This window comes from Ipomoea nil, unplaced genomic scaffold (assembly GCF_001879475.1).
Source record: "Ipomoea nil cultivar Tokyo-kokei standard unplaced genomic scaffold, Asagao_1.1 scaffold2921, whole genome shotgun sequence".
Lineage (NCBI taxonomy): Eukaryota > Viridiplantae > Streptophyta > Magnoliopsida > Solanales > Convolvulaceae > Ipomoea > Ipomoea nil.
In genome coordinates this window covers 4368740-4387937 of record NW_017619349.1, presented here as the reverse complement: position 1 = coordinate 4387937, position 19198 = coordinate 4368740, and the positions used below count along the sequence as shown (strand labels likewise).

Below are 19198 nucleotides of genomic sequence, written 5' to 3'. Positions count from 1 at the left end.
TTTGTTACTTCCCTGCGGGGAGAGCTCAGTTGAGAGTATCATCCTGAAAAAATTATTTTCAGGCTTGTTCCCAAAGCGAAAGGAAAAAAAAAAAAAAGAATGAAAAAAATCACAGCAACAACAATCAACAGTTTTGCGCCCGCTACCACCAAACCAGTTGCACTGCTGACCGAAGCCAAATTCTCCCAGCGAACAAAACTAATCCCCAGAATTGACAGAAGAAAGCTACGGAACATGGTGTCGCCATGGATCATTCAACGGCTGCCAACCAAGAATTGCGTAGAATTACTTCCAAAATCAACAGTTGCTGCTGACTCAATTAATTTGCTGTTGTAGATTAATTAGTCAGGCCAAGGAAATTGTTGCACCACAAGACTAGTCCAAGAGAGATTATTATTATTAGTAGTGCGTAGAGAGGATGCCTTTGATAATATACAGAAGCACATTTGGTCAAGCTTTGGAGTTACGTCTCATTAATTATCACCTTGAGGACAAGGTGATTTTGATGGGTGCGGCAATGATATAACCATGATCATGGGGCACTTTATTATTATTATTATTATTATTATTATTATTATTGTGGTAGAAGTAGTGGTAGTGAGATGACCACTTCCTTAGGTAGTTAGAGTAGTTTAAGGTAGTGGGGTAGTTAGAGTAGTGGGTAGTTTTATTATGTGTATAAATAGGTATCTATGTATTTGAAGAAGGGAACATCTGGGAAATTTGTATTTTGGGCTTCCTATTAAATGGAAGATTGGGGGAGAAGAAGCACTCCACAAAAACGTTTCATTTGGGGGAGAAGAAGCACTCCACAAAAACGCTTCATTTGGGGAGAAGAAGCACTCCAGAAAAGCTTCGTTTTTTTTATTCCTAAGTTTCTAAGCATGTGACGCGATCCTAGATATCCTGGCTTATAACATTTGGTATCAGAGCCAGTCGTCATGGGCGAACAATCCGTATCAGACTTTGTTACTTCCCTGCGGGGAGAGCTCAGTTGAGAGTATCATCCTGAAAAAATTATTTTCAGGCTTGTTCCCAAAGCGAAAGGAAAAAAAAAAAAAGAATGAAAAAAATCACAGCAACAACAATCAACAGTTTTGCGCCTGCTACCACCAAACCAGTTGCACTGCTGACCGAAGCCAAATTCTCCCAGCGAACAAAACTAATCCCCAGAATTGACAGAAGAAAGCTACGGAACATGGTGTCGCCATGGATCATTCAACGGCTGCCAACCAAGAATTGCGCAGAATTACTTCCAAAATCAACAGTTGCTGCTGACTCAATTAATTTGCTGTTGTAGATTAATTAGTCAGGCCAAGGAAATTGTTGCACCACAAGACTAGTCCAAGAGAGATTATTATTATTAGTAGTGCGTAGAGAGGATGCCTTTGATAATATACAGAAGCACATTTGGTCAAGCTTTGGAGTTACGTCTCATTAATTATCACCTTGAGGACAAGGTGATTTTGATGGGTGCGGCGATGATATAACCATGATCATGGGGCACTTTATTATTATTATTATTATTATTATTATTATTTTTATTGTGGTAGAAGTAGTGGTAGTGAGATGACCACTTCCTTAGGTAGTTAGAGTAGTTTAAGGTAGTGGGGTAGTTAGAGTAGTGGGTAGTTTTATTATGTGTATAAATAGGTATCTATGTATTTGAAGAAGGGAACATCTGGGAAATTTGTATTTTGGGCTTCCTATTAAATGGAAGATTGGGGGAGAAGAAGCACTCCACAAAAACGCTTCATTTGGGGGAGAAGAAGCACTCCACAAAACGCTTCATTTGGGGAGAAGAAGCACTCCAGAAAAGCTTCGTTTATTTTATTACTAAGTTTCTAAGCCTGTGACGCGATCCTAGATATCCTGGCCTATAACAGAATATTAACTTGAGAACATCAAGATTATTATTATAATGACTAAAACCATGCAATAATGCTTTGTAAGATTTCTCTGCTCTCTTTACCTCTGCAAATAATACAAAATGATAATTAATACACTTAAAATACATACAAGACATATATTGAATTTGCTTTCGATCTTGAGAGTTAAAGTACATGGTAACTGTTTGAAAGCTATCATTTGATTGGCACCAACCTAGTAGTGGGTAACAAGCAGAGAGTATGGTTTTGGATTTGGCAATTAAAGTAGATTCTTCCATTAGGTTATTTTTGAACCAAGGCAATAATATGTGTTGAAACATTAGAAACCCCTAATCAATAAAATTAACCTTTTACTATTATCGCTCTATGTGTGGGAGAGTGGAGTCTAAGGAAATAAACGCAACGCTAATTGTTATGCAAGTATAAGGAAATAAACAATGGTGAATCCATAAATCTTCTCTGGTGGGAGGAAAAGATTAAAAATAATGATTATTTTTCAAAAAAAAAATGAAATAGTTAAAGGCTGAGCTATAAATAGTGTTGAATAGGGATGTAAAAAAAAACGCGAAATAAAAATTTCAAAAAACACATTATAAATCACTCATCTTACTATTAATATTTTTTTTTAAAAAAAAGTCATAATGTTACAAAAAAAAATCAAATTAGAATTTGAAATATTTTAAAATGCCAAAAATAAAATTTCGAAAATCTATGCCATGGAATTCGAACTCCTTGTAATTAAAATAAAAATCATATATTTTATCATCTAAGCTAGCTCATCCTTATTAAAATTTATGTATATTTAGTACTTATAAATATTTAGTATGTATATATACATAATACTATACATAAGAGCCCTCACTATGAATCCGCTTTTGGAAATAAGGTTGTCTATTATCTCTTCATTGTTTCCTATAGTTGCCTACATAAACTTTATCTCAATTAGAACTTTTTTAATATTTTTCTAATAACATACTTTTTCTTAAATTTTTTTAATTCCTTAGCGATATGAGGTTAAATTCCTTGCTCCGAATATACCCAAAACACATCGAAGTATGTATGTAGTCAGATTAGTGCAACAACTGCTCCTTGTGTATTTTTCTAAGAGTTGGTGTTGATTTGTCATTTGATGTGTTAGTTTAACTAACTATGATTTAAAAAGCCAAGCACCTTGTGCTCAGATGGCATGTAGTGACCTCTTCCATGTGAGGTTATGAGATCAAGCCTCAGTGCATTATTAGTACTTGAGAAAGTATGTTTGAACCGTTACTATAATGTAATAAAGTCAGTAACATTTAAAAATTTAAAATTAAAAGAAAAAGTAAAAACAATTGCCAAAGCGAAAGTGTCAAAAAAAAAAAAAAAAAAAAGTCAGAGTGCATGAATAATCCTTTATATAATAAAGCTATATGGTTTGGGAAATAATTAATGTTACAATTAATGCCACAACATCTTTTATTATTAAAAAAAAATCACAACATTTAAAAAATAAAATAACTATATATTATATAATCATATAAAAATATACTTTTGAAAAATATAATAGCTATATATATATATATATATATATATATATATATATATATATATATATATATATATATATATATAATCATATAAAAAATATATTCAAATACAGTTTAAATTTACACATACAAAATTTAAAATGTGCTTTCCAAATGTAATTATCTTAGTTATTATTCGTATTGTGAAAATTATAATATAGATGCAATACAATTAAGAATAAATCAATGTAATTATGTAAATTCTCTCTATAAGTTTATTTGAATATGCACATAATTAGAGATTATATTAACCATACAAAATTTTAATTTTAATTTTAATTGTAATTTTGTATTCTATAAAAATAATAAATACTTGACCAATGGAAGCTCAAAAATATTATTATATTAAATAATTTAAAATATTTTAGTTTTTTTATTTTTTATTTATATTTATAATATCATAATTTTTTTCCTGTGCATCGCGCGGGTGAATTACTAGTAATAATAATAATAATAATAATATAAGAAAGTCGGAGTGCATGAATAATAATAATAATAATAATAATAATAATAATAATAATAATAATAATAATAATAATAATAATAATAATATAAGTTAGGAATCAAATGGGACAACAAAGCACTTATCAAAATTGTCAATATAAACCTAAAGCTGATAGTTGGATTGCACATTAATGGCTCAATACACACGCCCTCTAACATGTGCGGTGGGTTCCAAGCAACACGTGGACCGTAGTCGCTTATGGGGGACAGTGATAGTTGGATTGCACATTAATGGCTCAATACACACGCCCTCTAACGTGTGCGGTGGGTTCCAAGCAACACGTGGACCGTAGTCGCTTATGGGGGACGGTGATAGTTGGATTGCACATTAATGGCTCAATACACACGCCCTCTCACGTGTGCGGTGGGTTCCAAGCAACACGTGGACCGTAGTCGCTTATGGGGGGCGGTGAGATTCGAAATATCAAATTGAAGCATGTGTTCCATCTCAACTAAAAGTCTAAGCTGATAGCTGGATTGCACATTAATGACTCAACAAAGTCTACTTCAATTAATTGGGATCTCTATTTTTTATTTATTTGTTTTTTGGTATTCTCAATTCCTTGCATAAACTTTACTTAGCTTCAATTAGAACTTCTTTTCTTTCTTTTCTTTTTTTTTTTTTTTGTATGACTTTATATAATGATCTAAAAAGTAAATATCAAGTTATGACACTTCGGACCCCAAAGTAGGCAAAAAAAAAAAAGGGTGCAATTATCTAATATAGTAGGTTAATAAAAGATAAAAGTTGAGTTTGTAGTAAATTATACATGCTTGGTTGAATTTCTTGTGTGTTTTTTCAAGAGTTGGTGTTAATTTGTCATTTGATATGATATTAGTTTAAATAACTAGGAAAAAATTAATAAAATTGCCGGACAAAGGGTAGAGGAAGATAACCTTGTCTGACTGTCTTCTTTATCGTTTTTGATGTAGTATTAATTTGCAGCCAATTCAGCTTTTACATGTTAACCTACTAAATGAGAAAATTATATTACACATTTTGTTCACTTGTGGGATATGATTGTAGAGTTTTTTTTTTTTTTTAATTGTTTTTATTTAAAAAAAAAAATCTTAAGACGCTCATCTGCACTATTATGATTACTTTGTTTGACACTTATTCTAAATGTATTAGAGAAACTCTCATGTAGTGTATGTGTCTTAGCTTGTTACCCTCTTCTTGTCTAAAGAGATCCTTAAAAAAAAAAAAAAAAAAAAAAAAAAAAAAAAAAAAAAAAACCTTTTATATGGAAGAAACAATGTCTAAGAATAAAGTTGGAGTACATGGATAAGAATTTTATATTTCCATAATTTCATCTATTCAAAAGCGGATATAAATATTTTACCACCATTGTTAATATTATCGTTCCAATAGTGAGAATGTTCAATGAAGTAAGTGACACTGCGAAAAAGATTAAAGTAAGTAATTCATATATATGTTATTTTGCTCAATATATTTAATGTTGTAATCAATATGTATGTTGTATGTTATGTATATCTCAGTATCTCAGCCATATAAATAAAGTTACAAACTAATATCCCAATACTAAATACTAATAAAATATTGCTTGGTGGAGCAATGGAAGTGGAATCTAGCTAGTTCTGCAATTTTGGGAATTATCTGTGTTGTTGAAGCTGTAGCATCCCAAATCTTTATTAAGAGGAGGGATGTTGCAGCCATGATGCTGATTCCCAAATCTTTATTTGTTTATATCATTATGTGTATTTGTTTATAAAATTATGTGTATTTTTTTATACACTTATGTATATTTTTTTATACAGTTATGTAAACGACGTTGTTTTGCATCAGCCCCCCTTGGCATACCTTTGCCTCCGCCCCTGGTTACAAATGAATAATAATGTCCACAATAATGTTTTGTTTATAACAATTTTTTAAAACACCATACACACACAACATTCAACATGTAAAACGGTTGCCAGACCACCTACTTCATCAGCATGCTAAGCACTTATTTTTATATAGTTATACTTGTGGAATATATTTAGCCTCTAAGTTATAGCTATGTTCATATTTAACTTCTAAATTATGAGCGAAACAATAAACATAAATTAATCATATATTTTACTGAAATGGATGCAAATTACCATTAAATAACTCAAAAATAATAAAAAAAAAAAAGTGTCAAACCCCTACGATCCTGCCAATTTCACAAACCCCAACAATCAGTATAAAAAATATATAAGCAATATTTAAAAAAAAAAAAAAAAAAACTAGCAGCTTTTATTCCACGAATCAAAAAGGCCAACGTCTTAGGCCCAAAAGTGACCTAAGGCTCACAAACACAGCTTTAACATAGCCTTAAGTACCAAAAGGCCATAAGGCCTTACAACCAAAAGGGCAGTCGTTATATCGTAGACCGCGGCGCACATGCACCATGGTAAAAAACGGCACCGTTTTTTTAAGTAAAGAAACGGTCTGCCGTTACCGTTAACGGAATCCGCATGTTTGGTGTATTAAATACCAACTGACACTACAGTACATCTAAACCGACACTGCCTCACGTAATGTTTTTATATTATTAAATTAAACTGCAGTTATATCAAAATGATACTGTATTTGTGGTGAAATGAAACTGCAGTGTATATAAAATGAAACTAAATAACATTTCACATATTTGACTGTATATTGTACAATGAAGCTGTAATTATATCAAAATGATCATGTAGTTGTGTTTTAATAAAACTATAGTGTATATAAAATAAAATAAAATAACATTTTCACAAATTTGAGTCTATAAATATCGAATGAAACTGTAGTTATATCGAAATGAAATTGTCACTAGTACAAAAAACAATTTCTGAGTCACCTATAAAACACTTTCTGAGTCACCTGTACAGGTGACTCGGATTCCAGAGCCTCTGAAAGTCTTTAGCTTTCCGAGGCACCCGTAATAGGTGCCTCGGAAAGTCATTTAATATTTTATTATTAAATACTATCCACGACACCCACGCACAAGTGGGTGTCGCAGAAAGTGTTTTATTTAAAAAAAATAATATATATATATATATATATATATATATATATATATATATATATATATATATATATATATATATATATATATATATACTTTCCGAGACACCTGTCTCGGAAAGTCTTTAATTTTTTTAAAAAAATAATATATATATGCAACTAATTTTTAAAACAATAAATAAACTCACACTTTTACGACACAAATACATTGGAATTATTCATAGCCAATGTTTTCCAAACTGATAAATTTATTAATAGAAAAAGAAAAGACAAAGAAGAGAGAAAAATGAAGAGAGAGCTCATCTTGCTATCACTAGTCTCCGTATGTTTTGATTCCTATATCACCTTAATCATTCCTCCTTTCCCTGCTAACAGCTCCGGATTGAAGTTGTCTGTCGCGTTGGCTAGCTCACGAAATCTGAACACTTCTGCTGCAATTTTTATGTCTCCATACCTCAGAATGTCTTCTGCTAGGTGTTTTTGCTTGTTCATCCCTGCAACCCATTCAAAATGTGTGTGTTTTTTTTTAGTTTTCATGAATCAAGAAAATTACTGCATTTTACAATTTACAAACTAATAAAATTCGATGGGGGCAACAGAAACTCAGTATGGAAATGAAGATCATATAACAATCTATATATCTTCTTGGGAATCCAAGGAATCAAACAAGTTTTTATCTTCCAATTAATGATGCAAACAACTGAAACTGAACATTTCATGTACTGTCAGAAGAAATAAAATCATATTAGAATATAATAATAATAATAATAATAATAATAATAATAGTCTATTAGATTTTAGAACACAACAATACTTAAGCAGCAAAAAACCCCTAAATTTTTTATTTAAAATCCTATACAAAATTTTGCAAAACCAACCAAGTAAGCATTTTGTTTTACACAAACAGATAAATAATAATAATAATAATAATAATAATAATAATAATAATGAAGCAAAACAATATACCCAATAAGCATTTTGTTTGAATCTTGACAAAAAGTTTAGGTTACCAGACCAAGCCTGATAAAAACTGTAATGCATGTTCCTAGCAATTCCCTTGCCTCATCCATTTCCTTCTTCAACCTTGTAATCATACGACAAGCAGCATCATGTTGCCAAAACATGACACAATTTTCAGAAATCACATAAATATCGAGCATAGATTAAGCACACATGAAAATTAGCATGTAAAGAGGGTATTAGAGAGAGCATTCTTCCAAGGGAGAAACACAAGGGACCAAAGGGATGCCTTTCAGGAGTGTCCTCATAGCTGCAAAAAAAGGATTGGTCAGAATTGGTGAATGGTAGAAGACAGACAGACATATCAACTGGAGTTTGTTTCATCAAGTTTCAACTACATTCAATGGAATGTAAAAGTACATATGATGTATAATAGCTAATAGGCCATAAAATTGTAAAACCATCAAGCTTGGAGTTAAATGAAAGCTGACATACCCACTTGTGAAACAAGAGGGAAAATATATGGCAAGCAAAGGACTGCTGGCTCCAAAGCTGAACAATTAAACTAAGGATTGGTTTCCCACTGTCGCCCACATGAACGAAATGATCAGCAAGCACATCAAAGTAACATATTGGGCCTTTGATCTTTTCCTCACTGGCAGATCTCAAATTTTCACTGCTGAAAAGTATTTCTGTTCAATTTCAACACACATAATGAACATGAGTGTCATAGATTAGCATATTTTAGAAACCACGGCACCTACTAACATTTGTAAGAATTCTGAATAACACCAATTATTATGAGTATTTACTAACACACTAAGAGGAACATGAGTATTTACATGTAGTTGTGTTGAACTGAAACTGCAGTATATACCATATATATATATATATATATATATATATATATATATATATATATATATATATATATATATATATATATATATTTATATTTTATTTGAGATACAGCGTCGGCGACGTATAACGCCGACGTCGTATCTCGTATTTATTTTTTATTTATTTTTTATTTAATATACGGCATCGGCCATACCAAATAACCGACGTCATATGTATTTTTTAAAAAAATAAAAAATAATTTTAAATATTTAACGTCGGATTTTCAAAAAACCGACGTTATAATGTAGACGTTAAATCCGTTTTCACTAACTTATAAAATTAAATATATATACACAATTATTCCTAAAATTTCAAAAATATACACAATAATATTATATAAAATTCAAAATTCAAAAAATATATATACATAACCATTTTTAATATATATATATATATATATATATATATATACGTACGTACCTTGCAGGAGAGGCGGCGAGCGGCCAGCGAGGACGACGTAGGGCGACGGCGAGGACGACAGCTTAGGACGACGTAGGGCGACGGCGAGGCAAGGCAGGCACTGTTGCGAGCGAGGTCGAGGACGACGTCGATGTGCGGCGAGCGAGGCCGAGGACGAAGTCGACGTGCGGCGAGCGAGGCCGAGGACGACGGCTTAGGCGGCGGTGGGAGTTTGGAGCAGATGAGTGAGGAGTGTGAAATGTTGAGTTTGGGAGTTTGGGCGCCGATCTGAAATATTCTAGCTTCATTATTATTATTTTTTTAATTTGAGTATACGGCGTCGGCGTTATACGTTCTCCGACGCCGTATCTACTATTTATTTTTTATTTATTTATTTTTTAAATTCGAGTATACGGCGTCGGCGATATACGTCGCCGACGCCGTATACCATTTTTATTTTTTTATTTTTAATTATTAGAGATACGGCGTCAGAGATTAATTCTCCGACGCCGTATCTACTATTTATTTATTTATTATTTTAAAATTCAAGTATACGGCGTCGGCGATATACGTCGCCGACGCCGTATACCATATATATATATTTTATTTGAGATACGGCGTCAGCGACGTATAACGCCGACGTCGTATCTCGTATTTATTTTTTATTTTTTTTATTTAATATACGGCATCGGCCATACCAAATAATCGACGTCATATGTATTTTTTAAAAAAATAAAAAATAATTTTAAATATTTAACGTCGGATTTTCAAAAAACCGACGTTATAATGTAGACGTTAAATCCGTTTTCTGTAGTAGTGTCTCTCTTTAATCTGTTCAAACAAATATTGTGGTGTCAAAAATGCAAAACACAACAAAATTTAAGCATAACAAAGTTCAATTTTTTTTTTTTTTCCATTTGTAGCTAAGCGCTGTGTGATTTGATGACACCTCTGTCTCTTAACCCCAGTACTAAATTATTGACTCTTTAAACTAAAAAAAAAAAAAAATCTTTTTCGTTCCTAAGGGAGAGCACAGGATGCAATTTTAAATCATATTGACTCTTTGGACTAAAAAAAATTCTTTTTCGTTCGCAAGGGTGATCACAGGATGCAATTTTAAATCAATTGTTTATATACAACAAAAATTCACTATATACAGCAATGAGCTATATATAGTGGCCTCAATTATAAAATTATGTAAATATAGCATGGAAAATGGACTTACCCATTATGTTATCTCGTTATCTATGCCAAATTCACTCCAATTTCTCGTCTTGCGTACCAATAGGTTTCTCTTCTTTTTTTTTTTTTTTTTTAAATACTATTCGCCATGTTAAATGTAGTATCTGTTCATAAATACTTTCTCAACCTATTGAAACCTAACGAGTCATTATCGCCTCTATTAATTAAGAATCGAACCCATAACTTTTCATTTAGGAGAATCATTTCATACTGCTTGACCATAAGATCTTTTTTACTTGTGTAATTATATGAAGAATCCTAAAGAAAAAAAGAAAGGTGTTATAAAATAAAGTAAAACTTATAAATAAATTTGTTTTCTAAATTGATATATAGACTTGTAATTATAACTTGCTAAGGATTCGTGATCAAAGTATGTACCGAATCATCTATCTTCTCGTTAATGTTATTTCTTGAATCATTAATTTTTTTTATTAATGTCTCCAACCAAATTGCTTATCCGATCCTCTCCTTAATATCAATAATCACAGAATTAGCCCCCAAACTCATTCTCGTGAGCTCCGTTTTTAATAAAAGGAAGATATTATATCCCCTAAGAACAAACACCCTACTGAATGCAAGATCATCTCTTCATGTCAAGATCATGTGTAGTGCATTAGTATGAACCAATTTTTCGTAATTGTCGAGTGAAATAAGGAGCGTTATGCCATGGACCCGCGTCCACCTTGCAAGGTATACTTAGGTCTAAAACGTCACAGTTTGCGCGTGTGAAAAATAACGGTGCTGTTAGCGGCATCATTTCTGCAGCCAATGATTTTTTTTTTTTGAAACTATTAAAAACAACACAGTGAGTGAATATTCATTTATGTAATTGTGAATATAGTTCTGTAAACTTCTCCAACAGTCATATTTGCATTTATAAATATTTGGGAGAAACATCTGAAAAAAAAAAAAAATGCAAACATTATCTTGTTGCATATCTTGATATATCACAGTTCTACAATTCTACAGAAAATTCTTAAATAAAGCAACTTAAATTTCATTCATCTTCTTGTATCCTATAATATTAAATCTTGAACCTTGTTGCTTTTGTAGAGGGAGTTTTAAAGCTTATAGGAAAGTGATTACACACCTGAAGATATCAAATGATCCATTTTTTGTTCCCTGATTTTTTCTGTAATTTTGTTGTATCTCACATGTAATATTACAGATTACAAGCACTTTTTCCAACATATTTTTCAAGTTAATTTCTGTTTTTTGGTTATTTTTTTTTTGTTGTTTTGTTTTTGTTTTTTTTGTTTTTTTTTTTGTTTTTGTTTTTGTTTTTGTTTCTAACTACATGTTTGGTTAATTTTTATTTCATATTCTATTGTTTATTTTAAATAGTGTTTTTGTTTTATTCTAAATAATGGATATGAAGGTGCATTTGTTTGGTTAATTACGCAGATTTGTGGTTGCGTGATAAATTGTGTATTTAATTTAACATGCATAGTAATGTAAAAATTGTGTAGTATATGTATTTAAGAAAACAATTGCTATTATGTTATGTTGTGAAGATGGTAGTTTTCAAGAAATAATCAACAGTATTTTTAAAATATGCGTGAATGTTTTCATTTTTTCAACCGTACAAAGCAATGTGCATTAAAAAACATATTACAAAATAATTTAATATATATAGATTCAATTATAAATTATTTATTCTAAACTTTATTAAATTTGTAATGTAATGATTATTTTGAAGTATGTTAACGGGATATCAATGTATTTGATTTAGTATTTCAACCGTAATTGACCCCCGCACTATTCAATCCTGGCTCCGCCCCTGTTCCCCACCACTCTGAAAACTCGGAACACATCTCTCCTTCACAAATCTAATGAATTGAGGCGTAATCCTTTTGCAGGGATCCAACAACTTTAATCCGGTAATTATTCGTACTGATGGTATCCTTGCATCAGTCCAAAGTTGAGGATAATCTATTATTGGAATCAAAATAATCCAAGGACTGATTTCGAACTTGGACAAGTAATGATATAGAAAAGCAGCCTTAGAGAGATTTGTGTCTGACAATATTATCAATAGCACCCTCGTGTTTTTTAATTCACTGAATGGAACATGACGTATCTAAAATTATAATTTTAGAGATCAGGTTAACTTCATTATAATAAATTTCCGAAATTGTCTAACAGTATGCATGCTATAATAAATTTCCGAATCAAGCTAAGAAGTATTATTATATTTATATGAGTGCAAGTTTATAAATATCTAAAATTATAATTTTGTTCGGTTACCCCAGAATATTTTGTTCTAATATTGTTTTTTTTTTTTTAATATTTATAACAACAACATTAATTTTCTACTGTGTAATTCTATTTTATTTGTAAGGAAGTATATAATATGGAGTAGAAGAACATTTCATGTTCACTATTCCTACTATTGCTCCATTACATTATTTTTTTAAGTGATGAGAGAAACCCGCTTGCATTACTTGAGGGTGTACATTAGATAAACATTGTCTTGTGGTTCTAACCAACAAAAGACGACAAAGAGTTAAACCAGCTTAGATTTCTCATAGCTGATCGACTCAAACTAAAAAGACTAATAAAACCCTCCTACTACGATCAAACTTGTAATCTTATGGTTATCAAGTTAACAATATGATCAACTTGACTGAGGTTGACCCGTTACTTTACAATATTGTTATTATTACTCCGTAATTAAAGATGACTTTCATTTGCACGATTCCTTAGTCAAATCAGCAATATTTGATTTACATAATACTGGGAATGCATTTTACACATGTCCACTTTAACATGCAAGATAAAATATATATATATATATATATATCAACACAGGTTTAACTCACTGGTTCAGTATGTATTTGAAAGAAGATAAAAGAAAAATGCTTGGTAATGTCCAAATCAAATGCTCAATCTATGTTTGAATATATTTATTTATTAAGAGAATAAAATTCAAATAATTATCCCACAAGAATGAAATATCACCTCATAATCATCATTGACATTGAATATTAACTTGAGAACATCAAGATTATTATGAGAATGACTAAAACCATGCAATAATGCTTTGTAAGATTTCTCTGCTCTCTTTACCTCTGCAAATAATACTAAATTATAATTAATACACTTAAAATACATACAACACACATATTGAATTTGCTTTCGATCTTGAGAGTTAAAGTACATGGTAACGGTTTGAAAGCTATCATTTGATTGGCACCAACCTAGTAGTGGGTAACAAGCAGAGAGTATGGTTTTGGATTTGGCAATTAAAGTAGATTCTTCCATTACGTTATTTTTGGACCTGAAAGGCAATAATATGTGTTGAAACATTAGTGATGGAATAATCACGGAGCCGGAGCGGAGCAACGCGATACAAACCGGGTCGGACCCCGGAGCAGGACGAACCACCCCGGGGTCGGCCCAGTGGGGGTCGGCGTGGGCCAACCTCCCCGAGCTCGGCCGAGCCCCTTGGGCTCGGCCAGTGGCCGGGTCCTCGCGTGGAGCGAGTCCCGCGGCGCAGACCGCGGCTCCTCCCGCGGGCCCAGGGTCCGTAGTAGCCATAGGGTATATAAACACCCCCCGGTGTCCTAATGAGGCATCTCGTACTTTTCCTACAGCATTTGTCTTGTTATTACACGTCCTGAACCTCTGTAATAGCATTTTATATCCAATTAATACAATATTTACCGTTTTATTATCCATTCTTCGTATTCAATATATATTCGGGTTGTATAATCCGGACCACCGGGTTCATATAATCCATCATTGGTGCTCTTGTTGAGAGCTGCTATACAAACTTAAGCGCTCTCCCTATTATCCTTCATTGACAACAATGACACGATCCGGGTCGAACACCCACAACTCGTAAGGCTCGCGTAACCCACGCGACCTCGCCCTCGTCAACCGCCCCAACGGGATCGTGGCAAGCCGACAGACCATGTCCGTGGGGGCCGGGGAGGACCTCCGGGATCAGATCAACGGGAGTCGGCAGGGGGCCGTGGGGGACCTTCGGAGTCGTCTCACCAACAATCGCCCTCTCGGCGGGGTAGCGCCACCCGCACCACCTCAGGTCCCGACCACCCAACAAGATGCCGTCATACTAGAACAGGCGGCGAACACGCTCAACCGCGTCGCGGCAGGGCTGCGCCGGGGAGGCCCAGCGCCCCCATCTCCGCCCCCTCCGAGGGTGCGCAGCGGCCCCAGCACTCAGGCGCCCCGGGAACCCGGCGCGAGACCGCCTGGGGCCGGGGTCGGCCACACACGTCAGGCAGGAGGAGTCATCGTGCTCGCGGAGATCCCGGAGCCACGAACCCCGTGTCCCGAGGCAGCGGGAGCCAGCCCCACCCGTGGAACGCTCAGGGGAAACTAGAGGCCAACCCCCGAGCACCCAGCGCGAAGAGATGGAACAGTTGCGTCGACAGATCCGCGAGTTGCAGCGCAAGATGGTGGCGCGCGACGAGTCCCCGGAACCCCGGAGTCCCTGGACACACCCTTCACGGAGGCCATCATGGTCGAACCTTTACCCCGGGACATCCGATTCCCGACCATCAAACCCTACACGGGGGCGACGGACCCGCGGGACCACCTCAACAGGTACAAGGCGGTCATGATGATGACAGGCATAAATGCCGTACATAATAGTTGCCATAGACTATTTCACAAAGTGGGTTGAAGTGGAGCCCCTCGCCACCATCACGAGCACCCGGTGCACGGGGTTCATACGGAGGAACATTTTGTATCGCTTCGGGGTCCCTATGCAAATCATCTCCGACAACGGGCGCAAGTTTGAAATCATCTTCGCGGATTTTGCACAACTCTGGATGGGCAGGCCCAGGATTGGTTCGGGTCCCTCCCGGGGGACTCCATTCCCACTTTTGCGGTCCTGACCAAGAAGTTCATGTCGCACTTCGCGGGCAGCGTACAACGGCGAAAGCAGTTCGCGGACCTATGTTACCTGAAGCAAGACAAGTCGGAATCTCTGGCGGAGTACCTGAGTAAGTGGAAGAAAGAAGCTATGGGGGTAACAAATTTTGATGAAAGGTCCGCCATCCCGTTTTTCACCAACAACCTCAGGTCAGGTCCTTTCCACAGCGACCTTGTTCGGAATGAGCCGTAGACCTACGAAGAATTGATGGACCGCGCCGCGCGATACGCCAATGCGGAAGCAGCAGAGAAGAGGAAGAAAGAGGAGGAGGAAGGCCGCGGACAGGGCGACAGGGCATCTCACCCTCAAGAGGATCGCCGCCCTCCCCGGTCGCGACGTGACCGGGGTCCCCGTCTAGCCCCGCTGCGACACTTGACCCCGTTGACACAGCCTGTTAGCATAATCCTGGACCATGCCGATGACATGGGCATCGTGTCGTTCCCCGAGGAATGCTTAAAGATCTCCCCCAAAGCCGACCCGAAGAAGTATTGCCGCTTCCATCGGCAACGTGGACACGACACCGACGAATGTATGGTCCTCAAGAGGCAGATTGAGGAGCTCATTCAACGGGGATACCTGGGGCAATACGTGAAGAGGTCCGGGCAGGACCACGCAAAAAGCCCTGACAACACCCGAAAGAAGAAGGATGGCACCGGGCCTTCTACTTCTGCCCCACGCAAGAGGGAGCTCGACCACCTCACGGAGGACGAGGAGACCGAGCCAGACAGCCCACCAAAGAAGAAGGTCATCCATGTCATCTTCGGCGGCCCGGAGGGAGGGGACACACCCGCTGAGAGGAAGAAGTGGGCGCGGAGCCTATACGTTGGGGAGGTCGTCAGAGCACCCCATGAGAAGAGGACACGCAGGGAGCCCATAACGTTCACCGACGACGACCTCCCGGATGGACCCTTACCCCACCGGGACGCATTGGTAATCCGCTTGGACCTTAATGACACCATCGTCCACCGGGTACTGGTAGATACAGGGAGCTCCGTGAATGTCATGTATTATGACACCTTCACGCAACTCGGGTTATCCAGGAAGCAGCTTTCCCAGGTTCGGACTCCGCTATCCGGCTTCACCGGAGACTCCATTGAAACAGAAGGGTCCGTCATCCTTAAAGCGCAGATCGGCACCCCGCCACACGTCAAGACATGGGACATAGAGTTCGTGGTGGTAAAGATCAGCTGCGCCCACAACATCATCCTTGGCAGACCTGCCTTGGAGGACCTCAGGTGCGTCATCTCTATGGAGCACCTTTGTCTCAAATTCCCTACTACCACCGGAGTGGGCACTGCGGGGGGGGGGGGGGACCAGAAGATTAGCCGGAGTTGCTACTTGAAGGCCTGCCGTCAAATAGCGAGGAAGGATCTCCAGGTACACACAGTAACCGAGAGGGCACTCAGGGAAGAAGAGAAGCGACCCCGCGCTGAACCCGTGGTGGAGACGGAAGAGGTCATCCTGGACCTCAGTCGACCTGATAGGATGGTGAAGGTTGGCACAGGCCTCCCGGCCGACCTCCGAGGTCGGATTATCGAGGTATCCGCAGCTATAAAGACGTGTTCGCTTGGGGTCCCGAAGACATGTCGGGCCTCAGCTGGGAGGTCATCACGCATAAACTGGCGGTGGACCCCAAAGCCAAGCCTGTCCAACAAAGGAAGCACTACCTCGCGCTGATAGACGGGAGTTCGTGAAGAAGGAGGTCGACACCCTCCTTGAAATCGGGCACATCAGGGAGGTCACGTACCCGGCATGGCTCGCGAACGTAGTCCTCGCACCCAAACCGCCCACGTGGAGGATGTGTGTGGACTATACGGACCTCAACAAGGCATGCCCCATGGACCCCTTTCCACTACCCAACATAGACCAACTGGTGGACGAAACAGCGGGATGCGCGCTCATGAGCTTCCTGGACGCCTTCCGAGGGTACCACAAGATTTTCATGCACGAGGATGACGAAGAAAAGACGGCATTCCCCACCCCCGAAGGGGTCTTTTGCTATCGGGTCATGGCGTTCGGGCTCAAAAATTCGGGAGCCACGTACACGAGGATGGTGGCCAAGGTGTTCAAGAAGGTCCTCGGCCGGAACATGCAAGCCTACGTGGACGATATGATTGTGAAAAGCACGAAAGCCGACCTACATATAGCCGACTTGAATGAGGTATTTTCCATTATGAGGCATTTTGATTTACGTTTAAACCCCAAGAAATGCACTTTTGGGATACAAGGAGGGAAATTCATGGGGTACATGGTCTCAAAGAGGGGTATTGAACCCAACCCCGAAAAAGTCAAGGCCATCCTGGAGATGGAACCCCCGAGGTCCCTCCGCGAGGTCCAGTGCCTCAATGGTCGGCTGGCGACCCTCGGCCGGTTCCTCTCGAGGTCAGCCGAGAGGGCCTTGCCATTTTTCGGGGTCCTCAAGAAGAACCAGGGGTTCGAGTGGTCAGACGAATGCCAGAAAGCCTTTGAGGACCTCATGACGTTACCCCCCCTGGCCAAGCCGGAGAAAGGGGAGGTGTTGATCTGTACTTGGGCATCTCGCAGGCCGCGATCAGCTCCGTACTGGTCCGGGACGACGCGGGGACCCAACGCCCGGTGTACTACGTGAGCAGAGCCCTTCGAGGCGCTGAGCTCAGGTACTCACCCACGGAAAAAGCGATCTTCGCCGTGGACGCCACGACCAAGAAACTCGGGCATTACTTCCAAGCACACCTCATACGGGTCCTCACCAACCAACCCCTCGAGGCAGTACTAAGGGCTTCGGGGTCGGCGAGCAGGTTAGTCAAATGGTCCATGCGGTTGAGCCAATATGACGTCTAGTTTAAGCCCCGACCCGCAATCAAGGGACAGGCACTCGCCGACTTCATAGTCGAGTGCACCGCCAGCGAGGCCGCCGAACTAGCCTGGAGCGACGAGGAAGATTGGTGGACCCTGTCCACGGATGGCTCGTCCGGCCCCAAAGGGTGTGGCGGAGGGGTGGTACTCGTAACCCCGGAAGGGTTCCGGGCCTACTACGCTCTTCGCTTCCACTTCAAGTTGTCCAACAATGAGGCCGAATACGAGGCGCTGCTGGGTGGCCTCAGGCTAGCTGTGGGTCTGAGGGCCTCCAGACTAAGGGTGCGGTGCGACTCCCGACTGGTGGTCGGACAAGTGAATGGCGAATTCGAGGCGAACGAGGAGAGGATGAGGAGATACCGCGACGTGGTACTCCGGGTCCTCGGTCAACTGACCCTCTACGAAATTTTGCAGGTACCCCGAAGCCAAAACGGGGACGCGGACTTGCTCTCCAAGCTCGGCCTTGGCACCCCGGAGCATCTCTCCAAGATAGCACGGATCGAGGACTGCCAGAGGTCCAGCCTGGAGGCCTACCCCATCTTCCCCATACAGACACGGTCCCCATGCTGGTTGGACCACCTCATTGAGTATAAGAAAACAGGTACCCTACCGGCAGACGAGGCGGCCGCCAAGGCGGTCAAGAGGAGGTCACCAACATATGTCCTCCTTAACGACACCCTTTACAAAAGATCCTACAATGGCGCCCTCCTCCGATGCCTATACCCGGACGAAGGCAAGTCCGTCAAAGAGGAGATACATGAAGGCACCTGCGCTGCACACCAAGGAGCCTTTGCCATGGCAAGGAGGGCCCTATTGCAGGGGTACTTTTGGCCAAACATGGCCAAGGAATGCGCGGAGTACGCCCGGGGGTGCCCGACCTGCCAGCACTTTCACCCGGAGCCGGGACGGCCAGCGACTAGCTACACACCTATCAGCACAGTAATCCCATTCTCACGGTGGGGGATCGACATCGTCGGGGCCCTACCCATGGGGTCCGCGAAGAGGAAGT

General features: G+C 38.9%; 1 protein-coding gene across 1 annotated transcript; it reads left to right on the top strand.

Annotated features, from left to right (window-relative positions):
• The first annotated feature begins 15561 nt into the window (after positions 1–15561).
• Positions 15562–17031, top strand: LOC109160844. Its single transcript, XM_019309089.1, has one exon. It carries the CDS (start codon positions 15562–15564, stop codon positions 17029–17031), a length of 1470 nt encoding a protein of 489 aa, XP_019164634.1.
• Positions 17032–19198: the final 2167 nt, after the last annotated feature.

Coding starts and splice junctions, on each gene's coding strand:
- LOC109160844 (XM_019309089.1), top strand. CDS start 15,562: ATGGACCGCGCCGCGCGATACGCCAATGCGGAAGCAGCAGAGAAGAGG.